The sequence below is a fragment of the Telmatherina bonti genome (assembly GCF_933228915.1).
Source record: "Telmatherina bonti genome assembly, chromosome: 23".
NCBI classification, from domain to species: Eukaryota; Metazoa; Chordata; class Actinopteri; order Atheriniformes; family Telmatherinidae; genus Telmatherina; species Telmatherina bonti.
In genome coordinates, this window is record NC_136632.1 from 16,170,400 (window position 1) to 16,184,975 (window position 14,576).

At 36.9% G+C, this 14,576-nt stretch overlaps 1 protein-coding gene across 1 annotated transcript in view; it reads right to left on the bottom strand.

Annotated features, from left to right (window-relative positions):
* The window catches only part of LOC306773192 (copine-8), a 107,878-nt gene that overhangs the window by 11,360 nt on the left and 81,942 nt on the right, over window positions 1–14,576 (bottom strand). The window contains exons 14-18 of the mRNA XM_079262937.1: window positions 8,858–8,904; window positions 8,043–8,224; window positions 7,099–7,226; window positions 5,715–5,817; window positions 81–138 (exon numbers count right to left, since the gene is read on the bottom strand). Of these exons, the coding sequence (XP_079119063.1) occupies window positions 81–138; window positions 5,715–5,817; window positions 7,099–7,226; window positions 8,043–8,224; window positions 8,858–8,904 (518 nt within the window). The remainder of the gene's footprint in view (window positions 1–80; window positions 139–5,714; window positions 5,818–7,098; window positions 7,227–8,042; window positions 8,225–8,857; window positions 8,905–14,576) is intronic.

Consider the following 14,576-nt stretch of genomic DNA (forward strand, 5'->3'; position numbering starts at 1 on the left):
CAACCCTGGCTCTTTACAGGAAAATCTAACTTTTTTAAAAATCATTCTTTCTTCATATGCTCAGGGCTTTGGTTGCTTACTGTCAAATTCTGCAGGTCCAACCCCGACTATAATGATGGACATTGGCAGAGAGGCAGCCTGTGAGAGATAAGAAAAAGGAAAAGCACTTGAAAAAAATTCAGCCTTATAAAACACTTGTTTAACTCACTAAGTAGGTTAAAATGAGGCAGGTAGAGAAGGTAAATATCCATATTAGCTCTTCTATTATTTTTGGCATTGGTGGTAAAAGTGTATTGTGATGTTTATTGTTTTTTGTTGGACACACATTACGTGTGAGAATGTGGGTTAGTTTTTGATGTGCGCATTCTCTGCGACGCCTCCTGGAGCGCAGTGTGGGCTGAGACATCACAGTCAATAATATTGGAGATGAGAAAATCAACAACACCGCCTGAATTTGATGACAGCTTACAAACAGCATGTGTTTGTGTTGCGTGTGTGTGTGTGTGTGTGTGTGTGTGTGTGTGTGTGTGTGTGTGAAAGTGTGGATCAGTGTTTTAGAAATATGCCAGCAGGTGTGTGTTCAGTGTATCTGCGAAACTCTTTGACCTGAGCCTGCAGCGACAGATGATTGTGTAAAACCATCTCAAATCTTTTATTTTCTTTAGTTAAGTGGTCTTTTAGATCTCTTCTCTACTCTTCTCATTTGGCTTTTTATTTGTCCTTTTCCTGACTATCTTACCTCATTTTTATCTCCATTTATGTTTTCCTGCATAATTTAGTCTTTCTGATCATATTCACAAGCCGGGCTCACGGATTGGTTCAAAATTCAAAATTGGTTTCTCTACGAGACACTCAGGCTGACCGTGCTGCAACTTGACAGTGATGGAGAGGACAGAGCAGGGGTTGAATAACATACTGTCAAACACAAAGACATAATTTAAGTCTCTTTTGTTCCATAATATTTCTTTTTGGGAATACAAGGAAGGACAGTTATATTTCAAAAGGGAAAAAGACAAAGTTAAAAACAAACATTTGAATTTCTATTTTACACTGATATCTTCTTGGGTTTATGACTTTTCAGAGATTTGTGGTTCTGTTATATGAATATTACCACTAAATTGTACAATAGCTGTGTTTACATTCACTCCTTTTAATCAGGTCAATTTTCCAATCATAAGTAAAATGTATCATGTAAACACCTCAATCAGACTAATCTAATCTGACTATAGCAGAATGCATTTTCATTCAGTAATCAGTTTTGATGACTTTGACGATCTGATGATTGGATCTAGACAAAAAACCATACCGTACTTTATGGACAATAAGTCAAACTTTTTTTCATAGGTTAGCTGTTCCTGCAACTTATACTTTAAAAAATATATATAATTTCACAGAAAGCCACAAGAGGGTACTCTAGACTTACGCATATATGTCCTACTCCTTAACAACTAAAAATTTAAAAAAGTAAATATTAGCTTAGAAAAACAACTGAGAACGACTGAACACAATTGCCCCCAAAAGAATATCATATTCTGCAGCCAAAAGCTCTTACTACTACTCTTACTGTGAGGAAGAAAACAAACAAACACTCTTACTGTGAGGAAGAAAACAAACAAACAAACAAAAAAAGCTAATTGCGGGCTCAAAGCTCTTTGGCCACAGCTAGAGGAATGAGTTCACCAGTGGGTGCTTGAACAACGTGCTGCAGGGAGAGGCTTGTCAACGGTGCAGTTACCTCTCCACGCGGAGTTGGCAGAGTTATTCAGAAGTGTCATAGAGGACAAAGAATTCAAAAGATTTAGTTATGTGGACTGACACTGCGTGTTGTTAATTACAGTAAAGGTACACTTGTTTTGTTCTTTAGGCTATAGTTACCTAAAACAGTTTATGTTACGAAACACTGGACAACTTTTCTGTTCATGTTTATTTTTCATGTAACCTTCATAGTGTTAGCATATCTTACACCTATTCAGCCTGTTCTCTATTCTTTTATTAATGTTATAACTTGCCTTCAAAGATGACGTGATGTCCGTTTTTGGTCAAGTAGTTTGTAAAATAAATTACCCGCAACAAAGTCTGACTTATAATACAGTGCGACTGATGTATGTTTTGTTTCTACCTAATTATGTATTTTTGGCCTATAGCGACTAATAGTCCAGAAAATACAGTATTTATACACCTCATCTGATTACATTTCAGACTGGAATGAGTATGATCCTGCTGCACATGCACAGTCAAATTAGGGTGAGGCAATGCATTGAGTTTAATGAGGTACAAACAGCTTGACTGGGACTTTAAGGTTCTTTAATGGACAGCTTTGTTGAAGACGCTAAATGCTTACATGCAGAAGTAGATTTACAGGTATGCACATTGAGTTTGAAGGCAATGAAAACCTATTCACACACACACACACACACACACACACACACACACACACACACACACATATATATATATATATATATATATATATATATATATATATATATATATATATATATATATACATACATATATATACACATATATATATACATACATATATATTAGGTTTTCACTGTCTTCAAACTCAGTGTGCATACCTGTAAATCTACTCCTGCATGTAAGCATTTAGCATTTAGCATATATATATATATATATATATATATATATATTTTATGTGGCAACCTTCCAAGGCCGAGTTAACCCCGAAGGTCCATCCACACATCTTCAAAACAGAGCTCAATGAAAGCCCTAAAAATCAGATCCATCTTAATCCGGGTAGACAGACCTCCACTTTAAACCAGGAACCCTGCTGGTTTTATCTTGTTCCTGGTAGGAAATGTCTACACAGACAGACTGTGGCACCCTTTTGAAGTTGGACCCTGGTAAGAGCCTGTTGTCCATCACCCCAGGAGGTCCCTTTGTATCCACAGCACACAAAGACCAAATTCCAGAGCAGAACCTTTAAGCTCTGAATTCTAAACTGTATAAAATACTGATGTATCCTCAGCACACCTGGATAAATGGACTCTTCTTCCTTTCTCAATTAATCCAAGACTTTAACCGTTTTTCAGATATGAAATCCACAGAAGTTAGCAAATTAGTTAATTTCTGTGATTCCTTGGATGGAGCAATGGTGCCATCTAGCAGACACCCTCGAACAGGTTGAGATAGGCATTTCAGGCTGATTACATACACCGGGATTAACATTATATGCTGTTGTTATTAACGACTCTGACTCAAAGTAAGAACTTGTTGTGTGGAAATGATTTCTTGACCCACCAGGTCCGTGGAGAGTGAAAATCATTGATGAAGTGTATTGAAGTCTTGAAATGTCTTGATGAAATGTCTTGTACCTGTTAACAAACCTTTTCCCCTTTTGACAGCAGCAAAACTGTTTTAAGATTCATGTTTATAAGGTTCATTCATACTTCTCATCTACAAATGGATTTTATAGACATGTTTTGAGGTTGGAAAAATGTTAAGTTTAATTCCCCAAGAACTTAGTATTTTGACCAAACCTTCAGTCCCCATGTCCTGACCCCTGCGCTGTGATTGGATAATCTAAAGTCCGCCCCAGAGCGCCGGCAAATTTAACTGCGGGTCTTCCTGGAACTCGCCCTCTTTTGTCTCTTCCTCTCTTATCTTCTTTTGTCTTTTTTTCTGCTCTTGTTTTTTCTCTCTCGTTTTCTTTGTTTCTCTCTTGTTTTTTTCATTTTCGTTTGATGTTTGCTTTAGTCGTGTTTTTGTCCGTCTGGCATCGTGTTCGTTTTTATTAAGTAAGCTCACTCGCTCGACTGCTTAACACCAGAAAACTCATCCAATTCTGGCTGAACAATTTTTGCTTCTGACACACCATCGAAGCTGCTCTCCCGGCCCACAAAGACTGTGACCAGTAACGCATGGATGACCCGAACGTTACTGCTCCGGCTGATCCCAGCACTCTGCAGGCTCCCGTGACCCGTGGATTCTAATCGGAGTTGGGTCCAGCTTCAGACGACGAACCAGGCGGTTCCAGGCGAGCTCCTGACTTCTGTGGAGGTTCCCTTTGGACAAGTATCAGGACAACCACTGAATCCTTGCCCACTGGACCCAAGGTTCGGGTTCTCGACCACCAAGGCGCTGAAGTAAGGCCGACCCATTACTCCACTGTCTCCGATCCAGCTGTGTCTTAGCAGAAGCTGCCCTTTTTAAATCCATTCCCCGGTATCCGCCTGATAGTCTACCCTGACATAGTTAGTTAACTTCATTAGACTTGCCATCTTTCCAACCTTCCTAGTTGTGTAAGTTATGTAAGCTGCTTACATAACTTTACCTTTAATAATTTTATTTTACATTTTTGTTGTTGGCTCGGCTCGAGCTTCCATACTCTCCCTCTCTCTCATCTTGGCTAATTCAGTATTTGATGCTTGCTGACACTATTTCTGGATTACATGATTAATTTCATTTGTGCCTGATGATTTTAACCGGTGTGGTTTTTAATAAAGTGTGTTATATTTTAAGAAGTCGTGGTAGCGTGAGCGATCTTTAAGGAAGTGATTTGCTCCCTCTGACAAGAACTTACAGTAAGCGTATTTTGAGACTGATGGTTATCTGTTATTAGACAAATATCATTGTCATATTACGGTATTCCCTGCCTGACCGTATAACAAATTTAGGGCCGGGTGGTGCCCCGAGATCGTCCGCTTGTCTAAGGACACAGCAAATTAATAGTTAAAAGACCCACTGTCGTTCCGACATTGAATCCCAGGTTAACGTTAATGATAATACGCTACACACACACACACACACACACACACACACACACACACACACACACACACACACACACACACACACACACACACACATATATATATATATATATATATATATATATATATGTATATATATGTATATATATAATCTGTAAATATAGTATAATGTCTGCTTTTCACATGTCAGAAGAATTTCATTCTGATTAAACACAGTACAAAATATAAACAAACAACGTAATGACTATTTTAGTGTCTAGGTAAACATTTCTTTTTAAGTCTCTAACCAAACTACTTCAGTAAAACTGAAGTAGTTCTACTTCATGCAAACATAGCTAATGTGATCCTTTTCTGAATGAGTAAACCATCCTGTTACCCAGGAGGAAGAAAAGTCATCAACCTGAAAGTTTGTGGTTCCATTTCAGCCTTTTTCTGACTACGTGCCGAAGTGTTATTGGGCAAAAGACTGAATCCCACGATGCCTCTAGATGTGTCTATTGGGGTATTAATGCATCTGACAGAGCAAAACTTTTACACCCTGCATGAATAAGCGCAGAACGAGTGAGAAGTGAGTGCTGTCCTGTAATTGTCTCTGTACTGTGTGGTTATCAGTGGGATCAATCTTTCAAATGTCAAATCCAAGTTGGTGAAGGCTGAAACTGAAACTTGATGATTCAAACACACAAAAATACCCATCAATCATTGATAAACAGTCTATGGTGTGTCTTTTTAATTTTAAATTAAATTCCTTTTGTACTATTTATGTGTTATATCCATTTATTGTTTGTCCTTGTGGGTTCTCAGAGAAAAACACTTTGCTGTTGCTCCAGATCAGCAAGATCTATGTTTTGACTTGTGATCTCTTTTTATATGAAGCATGCCATTTATAAAAATGAATTAATATCTCAATAAAGTTGTGAACTTTCTGTCTCTGTTTGACAGGATTAAGTGCTAATAGTGCACTCCACGTATACTTACGTTGACAATGGACTCCTTAGTCTGAGCCAAGTCTGAAATGACGCCATCTGTGATGATGAGGAGTACAAAGTACTGAGAGCCATCCTTCACAGAAGCCGCATACCTGTTTGTAAAAACATACAGAAAGCCTCCAAGCAGTTACTTGAATGCCACAGTTATTTTTTTATTGCAATTTAATTGACATGATTTAATGATCTTTAATTCCTTAAAGCCTGACCCAATAAAAATTAGGCACAAAGTTCTAAACTTTTTCATGCAAAGTCTTTATTTTGCTGGAACTATGCCATAATGGCTTGCTATCATCATCAGAAAATTTTAATTTTTGATCTGTCCAATTAGAAACACTTTTTGTCTCTTGTTGTATAGTCCCTAGCTTCTTCTTATGTACTCAAAATATTTTTCATAGCTCACATCCCACTTTGAACTTATCTGTCAACCACATGTTCCTGCACATATGTTTATCGTTCTACCTACATCAACTCCATATGGCTCTCAGTTTCGGCTATAACATGGAGTGTGACCTTTCACTCTCATACAAGTCGTGATCTGTGACTGACATTTACACTGTGGGATTACTTCAGTTTGTGCAAAGCTTCACCTTTCTGCTCTGAGAGGTTAAACATAAATGTAAGTCTGTCTCCTCTACTCGATCTATAACTGACACCTGAATGTCTTTTGTCATTTGTAATCTCAGTGTAGGACACAGGGGAAGATCTGAGAAATTTTTGACAGAAAAAAATGGCAGTGACCAAGATGCATCAGAAAAACGGAAGTGAAGTTAATGAAGGTGAAGAAGGTTGCCTTACAGATCGATAGAAAATGGTGCGATGACAACAGCCTCTTCTTGACAACAAACTACAAGCAGGGTAAGAGCTGCGAAGCGGCAACCAAGCTGGAGAAAGATGCTCTGTGTGTCCATGCTAGATTTAAATTTTTTCAAATGCTTGTATCTTTGTTTAAATAAAACCCCTTTTTCCTCTCAGTTCATGGCATTTCCTAAAATGGATCCAGTAAAATGGATCCAGAAACTGTGTGGTCAAAAAAAAGACAATTTATACTTGGAACCACTGATATCTTCCAGATACATTAACCTAATGAGATATGACTAGAGTACATCTCTTTGATTACATACAGTGTGTGCACTAAGGTTTGATAAAACATTTTTGTTTGTCTTCCCAGTAGTATAAATTCTGTTTTTTTTTGTTTTTTTTTGTAAGACATGCAGAAATAAACACACATCCAGCTCTTTCAAACTCTTGTTAGCTACCTGGCAACAGCTGCTTTAAAAGATTCCAATAATAGAAAATCTTAAAGAACTTGTTTAGTGTCACTTGCACAGTGAAATGTACTCTGTATTATGGTATAATTAAAGTTTAAAACCAACCTGGCCACATGGTTGATGACAGGGGAGAAGTTAGTGGGTCCATAGAGCTGAACTGACTTCAAACTCTGGTAGTAAGCTTCCATTACACCTTCAATACCTGCACAGTATGGGTTCTGAGGGTTCCCATTCTGGTAAGAAAATGAGAAATGAAGATAGGATTACCTTTCCAGATTAATGTGAAATGTCTTCAGCAGGGCAGTGGGGAAGGGAAACGGGTAGAGGAACGAGGTTTGGGACTGATTTATGTATTTCACCAATTTAGAAGCTGCAGCTTGAAACTTTGGCTTGACTCTTGACTAAGAGAAATACTTTTACAAATACTTGATTAAGTTGCAATGTGTGCTATGCTTTTTGCTTATTTAAATAAATAAAAAAAAACATAAAAACAGCAATGATAAAATATCAAATGAAAACAATTTCAACATCAAATTAAAAATTTGGTAAAATGCCTTCACATATCCAAATACATAGCCTAACCTAGTTAAAAATACTCATTATTTCTCATTGACTAGATAAAGTCTATGAGGTCAAGTTATCACCCCACCACCACAGTGTTGGACAGTCGATATGGGCTGTTGATGCCAGTATGCTGGTTTTGGTTTTTATAAGTAAATTACAGTCAAACATCTCAACTCTGGCCTTGTTTGTCAAAAGGAAACTGTCTGAGAAGTTGTTGTTAAAAAGGAAAAAGGAAAAGGAAATGTGGTATGGCCAAGGCCACTGGCTGGTGTAAATGGATGTGAAGAAACTCAATATTGAAATCAACAATTTACAACCAAAGTTCTTTGTTGCTGCAGAAGAGATGTTTGCATTTAAACACACTGTACTGGAAACACTCAAAGCAAATAAACTGTCTGGTTGCTTCAAAGAAAAGCAAAATACTGGGAACAAATCCATGTCATCCCACAGTTGAGCAATCTCACATGTGTCCATCTTGTACTCACCAAGGCAAACTCATGGGACACCCGCCCATCAGGAGGGAGTTTGGCTCCAAAGCCCAGTGCAGGGAACATCTTGTCGCTGTCGTAGTCCTGAATGATTTCTCCCACTGCCTTTAGGGCCATGGCATAGGCATTCAGCTGGTAGGGGCTCATGTAGTGGAGTGAGGTGGGCTGGGCTGGGTTACCTGTTGTGACAGAAGGAGCGCAAAATACTCTGTGAATCAAAATGCCAGTCGTAAAGTATTAGCAAGAGGAAAATTATAAATATTAAAAGACTGACTATGAAGTTTTTGTACCTTTAAAAGATTAACCATATACATATTGATCCCTGTTTTTGATGGCTCTATCGGTTTGTAGGTGCCATTTTAACTAAACTGTGCATAAAGCTGCTTAAGTTTCTAAAAAATGCTTGACTAGCAATTAATCTGCTATTTTTTAATGTGGCAGTAAGCACTTTTGAATAAGTGTAATAGAGCTTAAGTGGGTGGGCAAAAGCTGATTAGATCAATTCGACATTTTATTGAACTGCTTCACGTGTTTTAGCTTAAATAAAGTATACTCAAGTTGCATACAAATAAAGCATAAACATATCTGTCCTGCAGGACTTGAGTGCATAGGTAGATGGATAAGAGGACCTTTAATCATAGCTTTCATAGCGCGTTAGCACGCTGAGCTTTAGCTGCTGAGAAATGGAGAGGGTCATGAAGAGACAATTTATTCCCCACATGCGTATATCTGAAGCTTTCAGTGCACACTTAAAATACATCTCTGTGTAAGTGTTGAGTGTGTATATCAAGTGCTTTGATAAAATGCCTCACCATTGGAAGCTGTGAAGTCAATGGCCACTGTGAAGTTAATCTGGGTCCTTCAAAAACAAAAAGAGAAACATCACTTGTCATTTCACAATTAATCTTAAAAATTTTATAGCAAGCCCTCCAATAGTTGGGATTTTGAGTTAAAAGCATTAGCATAAACCTTGTACTATTAAAGTGCAAATTGCAAGTTAACAATCTTATTAACTTTATGTATAAACATGCAAAAGTAGCAGAACAAGATTTTCTAATATCCTTTAGAGAAGTATTTGTTTTGTCACTTAAGAATGTCTAAGAACCAGGAAAGCAGGAGCATTCGAGGAAACGTCTAGATATATAATTTGTTTGTTGTTTGAGGAATTCCAGTAAAGAACTAAGCCTAATGTAGCTACTGAAGCTAGCTGATGATTGCTAATCTTTCACGGTATCTGAACATTTTTGCCTGGTTTCACTTTGTGTTGGTGAAAAGATAGGACTTGGACTACAAATACAAACATGAGCAGTGCCTCTTTTTTAATGGGTGGATTGTATAGCTGGGAAAGGTATGAAGTACCACACAAGATGTAAAGCCACTAGAACTATCCGCCATTAAAAACAGATAGTTGCAGCTGTTTCTACTACATCTCCATCATATTCATTAATTGAGGACATCAGCGTTGGAGAATGAAAGACAAACTAACTTTGTGGAGAGTTTCAGCCGAACACTGAGATAGTGACTTTTACTTTTATCCGTCCTGATTTATGGTTTCTCCCCCAGATGGCAGAACTGCAAAAACATCACTAATCATCAGCTTATGTTGCTAACACTGATGTCCTCCACTGGTTATGCTTGTATTGCAAATCAAAATATCTCTAAAAGTCAAGTTTTCACCTAGTTTTTGCTCTTTACTTGCCTTTTAAACACCTTCCAGGCTTATAATCACAAGGCTGTGGTCTGGTATGTTTGTGTGTATTGCAGGATCAAAACTCATTTGTGAATACTTTTTTCCTTCATTTTAGACTTGCTTCAGATCTTCCCTTTGCTACATAATTGCAGATCTGTTTTATTATATTTCATCTGTACAAAACTAGGATACTAATAAATTAATAATATTTTTTAACCTAATTCATCCTTCATGTTTTAACATTGATAGTGTTCACCTGCAAGATTCACACAAAAAAGTAAAAGTTATGCTAGTGACCGAGTCCTGACTGTTCAGTCTAAGCAGACTACTTTGGTAAAGTTTGTAGCTCATGATGCTTATTTTGTCGGGTTGTTTTTCCTCTGGAATCAAGTTGTAGTCACACTTAGAAAATCCAAGAAAAAGTATGAAACATAAAACAGGAAAAATCATGTTTCTTAACTTAACCCCTAATTTTACACAACATATGGAAGATGAAAGATAACGTTGTATTTCTTTTATAAACAAAACCTAAAAAATGTTGAATAAACACCAGAATGAAAGCACTCCATGTATTTTGTATTTTCAGCTTTTGAGAGTAAGCACAGGTAAAAAGACAGAGATGACAGAAAAAAAGAAGGATTATCAGAAAAGACAGGAACAAACAACACAATCCTCAACACCTATCATGAGAAAGCTGCACACCTCTTAATCAAAAACATTCCCTCACTTGTTAACCTGAAGAAGCAGGATGTGGTTAAACACAGTCACAGCTTTTTCAAATAAATCCTCAGTGCTGCAACACACAAAAGCCTCTCCATCTACCTGACACATCTCTGGTGTCAAGCAACGAGCACCTCATCATCTTTGTCTGGCAGGTCATGGCGAGCAACAACACACAGTAGTCCAGAGGTGACAAATGAGGAGGAGGAAAAAAGTTCATGACACATTTAATGATCGCCCCACATACAGTAGGTGGGGCTTTCTGGGTTTCCAGTAGAAGGTGATTTTTGTTTTAAGCTGACATGTAACGACATCACTATTTCATAGTTTTCTGTAGGGGCATGGGATAACCCCCATCTGCGACAAAATGAGACAGTTTGAGACAGCTGACAGAAATAGTTTCCATTACTTTTATCTCTGCATTGACATAAGGTCATTGCTTTTATAAAATTTAGATATTTTTGTGACAGCTGTTAAAGTTTTAAGATACTGAATTTCTCATGTCCTGATGAGAAAGGGAGACAATCCAAAGCTGAGAGACAAGAAAGATCGTGGATTTAAAGTAAGTGAAAACAGAATACAAATGAACATTTGCAAATGAACTGAAACCTTAATAAAAAAAAAATACAGATTAAACAGAAAATAAAACAAAATGCTATTGTTTGTAGTTATATGAAAAAGAAAACTTTTCACAAATAAAGTAAAGGCATATGGATACATTTACACCAGCACAAATAAGACCATAGAAGGAATGCTAAGATCGAGTCACCGATTTAAAAATGCGTGATTAGGACAGCTAAACTTCAAATACAGGACCGAAAATTATACCCAACACCAGCAAGTGTTGTCACAGTATTTTATTTGAACCTTGCCTATAATAGGTAGTGATAAGAAGCAACATCCAAGGAGATATTGTACAAGAATAAATGCTACAGACTGATGCAAAATTCCGTGCAGACACCATGTTTGACTTGTTGACCCTTAGGCTTTTCCTCCAATATCACCATTACATTGGCATTTTCGGACTTTAAAAGCCACAATTAGTACCACTAAGCAATTGTTAGTAATACTAAGCATCATCAATAACCATGAATTTTGCCTGCAATACTATTGTTACATTGCTTTACATGAGATAAACTTAATTTTAAACACATCTAACATCTGGTAACAAACTTACAGTAGTCTACAGTTCTACACATATAGATATTTTTTCAGTCTCTTTGGCAAAATGTAAGTTGCTGAAGAGCTGCTGAGGGTTTGATGAAAAGGCTCCACTCAAAAGCGACATTGTGCAAACTGACAAAATGTAAATTACAGAGCTATCATTCAGTTGGCTTAATTTGACAACATTATGAAAAAACCACAAAAAAAGTGGATTTTATAGGAGACAGCTGCAAGGACATGAGGACACACAGAGATTTCTGGTCCAGTTCCCCATGCTTGCACAGATGAGCCTCAGCCAAGCAGTCTAAATTATGCATGCCCTCTTTCTCTCCTGCAATATTTCTCAGTCCTACATCCACTAAGTTTCAGAGAGCAACTCCAACTGCATATGGGAAGAAACTGGCTGCCAGAAGTACAAGGTGAATATGGAAGCAGAAAATTTTTTAAAAATTATAACAGAAAAGAGCATCCATAAAGAAACATCAATCAGTACGGTCACATCATGTTTGTTTAATTCGGAATTAATCATTCGGAATAAAATCATTTGGAATTCATGCATTCTCCTACGCGTTCACATGAAAATAATACTTCCGAATGAAGGTTTACACGAAACACGTCGTTACTTAATTCATCTATAGAGCGGCAGGTTGGGAAGGGTTCTGATTGGATGAAGGGTGCGCGTAATGTATGACCAGAAATAAACAAAGTTTGCTCCCTTCTTCTAGTCTTTTCAGTCGTAACTTATAAAAACTACATAATACATACCAGTTTTGCTGCTATTTTTATTATAATTTTGAAGTACCAGCTCAACATGAGCATACTACACTTTTTGCAGTAACAGAGAAGGAGAAGGAAGATAGACCACTGAACACGGGAGGCAAAACAACATGTGTCATCGGGACTCGACAAGGTAACGAGCATGCTCAGAACGATCAGAATTAACTTGGAGGAGAATTAAGGTTTCCATGACAGAGGAAATAAATAGTTCAGAATTAAAATGCCAATAAAGCAGCCTCTTAAATTGGAATTAAGTTTAATTCTGAATAGAAATTTGCATTAGGAATTAAATGTTTATATGGTCTTTTTTTTTTATTAGTTTAAAGCGGAATGAACTTTTATTCGGAATTAAACAGGAATTAACATTCCCATGTAAACATAGCAATTGAGAGACTTCAGCATTAAAAAGTGTTACAACAGCATTTGTTTCCATGAGTCACAACCATGATGAGCACTTCTAAATACGTCAAGGAGCTCTAATGATAAGTTTGACCAGCTAGACACCTCCTCATATGAGACGCAATTGTTAAGTCACAAGTACTGATTAACATTAGCAAAGCTCTGCAGTTTGTGGTTATTTTCTTCTGCAATTGCATTTGATTTCTCCAGCAGAACATCTACAACGTCAGTGTGACAAAATGAAATTTCCATTTAATGCTCGACACAATATTTTGACTCATAATAGAGTGACTATTATTATGCTTACAGGGACATGCAATTCTCTCCAAAAGGTCAAATACATCCTCTGCATTAAACAGACAAAAATCTGAGTGACTTCTTTCAACTGGCTTTAGTGGCAAATATAACTTTGTATTTCTTTTTCAGTATTAATTTGAAATTTGTTTCTCTCTTAGGGTCTTTTTTTTATTGAGATTACATCACACAACATTTAGAAAATCACTCTTGCTGAACATCTTGAACAGAATCTAAAACAACAAATTTCCACAACAACCAGCAGGATATGAGCACATGAAGACAACACAGCAGTCTGGCAGGTGTGATTAGGGGTTTCCACAGGGAAAGAGCTGAAACACAATATCACATCACTCATTTCAGCTCATGGGAGAAAGATGTGAAGGTATTCTGCACTGAAAACATAACATGGAGGGGAAAACAACAAAACACTTTTGTAGAGCTTGAGCGTATTTACATGTATTTGGGTTTTGTAAGTCATTACTAAGTCAATAACACAACCCTGGCACTTTAACATATTAAAAAAATGTATATTTAAAATGATATTTAAAAATGTCTCATTCCATGAGTCATTTAAATCTACAATAAATTTTGAAATCAAACTCCGAGCTAAGAACAGTACCCAGTGTCCTCAATCTTTGTCTCCACCCAACTTCAAGTTTAAACTATGATGCATTCACTGCAGCTCATTTGTGGAAAGATGAAACTCTTCTGCTTTTTTTCTTTCCTTTGTAAATCCATTAGATGTTGGGATATTTTAAAGTTTTTAACCCCTTAAAAAGATTTATTTTTGCTTAAGACGAGTTTATGGCTAAATGACTTCCTGTGGATCAACTATTTTACTAAACTACTTATTTCAGACCCTAACTGATGTAAAAGACAGTTTTTTGTGAAAGACAAATTCCATTGGCTACTTGTCAGAAATAATTGACAATCTGAATATCACTCAGGGTTCTTTTTACCTTCATTTTACTGTCAAATCTCATTTTAAAATACAACCAGGCTTCAAGTTTTATGTGCCTTCTGGCTTTGCTGCTTTTTGTGGCATAAAAAATGGTGGATGTATATACCAAATACTCAATTTTTAGCCAGATATTAATGTACTATTGTCTCGTTCATCTGTTGACCTTAAGGATCTTTGTGAAGAACAATCGTCATTTGTTAAAGACTGCATTCCCTTGCCATATGTCCATTTTTATTGCCAGTGACTGTGGCAATGCTGAAAGTTTTACCATAAAAGAAGTCCTTCCAAATAGAAGAATGACACTGATGCAATCCATTACATACAGAGGACTTGCAACATGACTTTTAACAGGTGGAAAAATCATCCAAATTATTCTTTCTGTGAAAATCAGTTTAACAAGATTGTTCTCCCCAAAACATGATCATGACTAAATCTCTGTGGCCAAAAGCAACATGAGGCAAGCCAAAGCTACTTTATTTGTACAGCACCTTTCATGTACAAGACTATTCAAAGTGCTTTACAT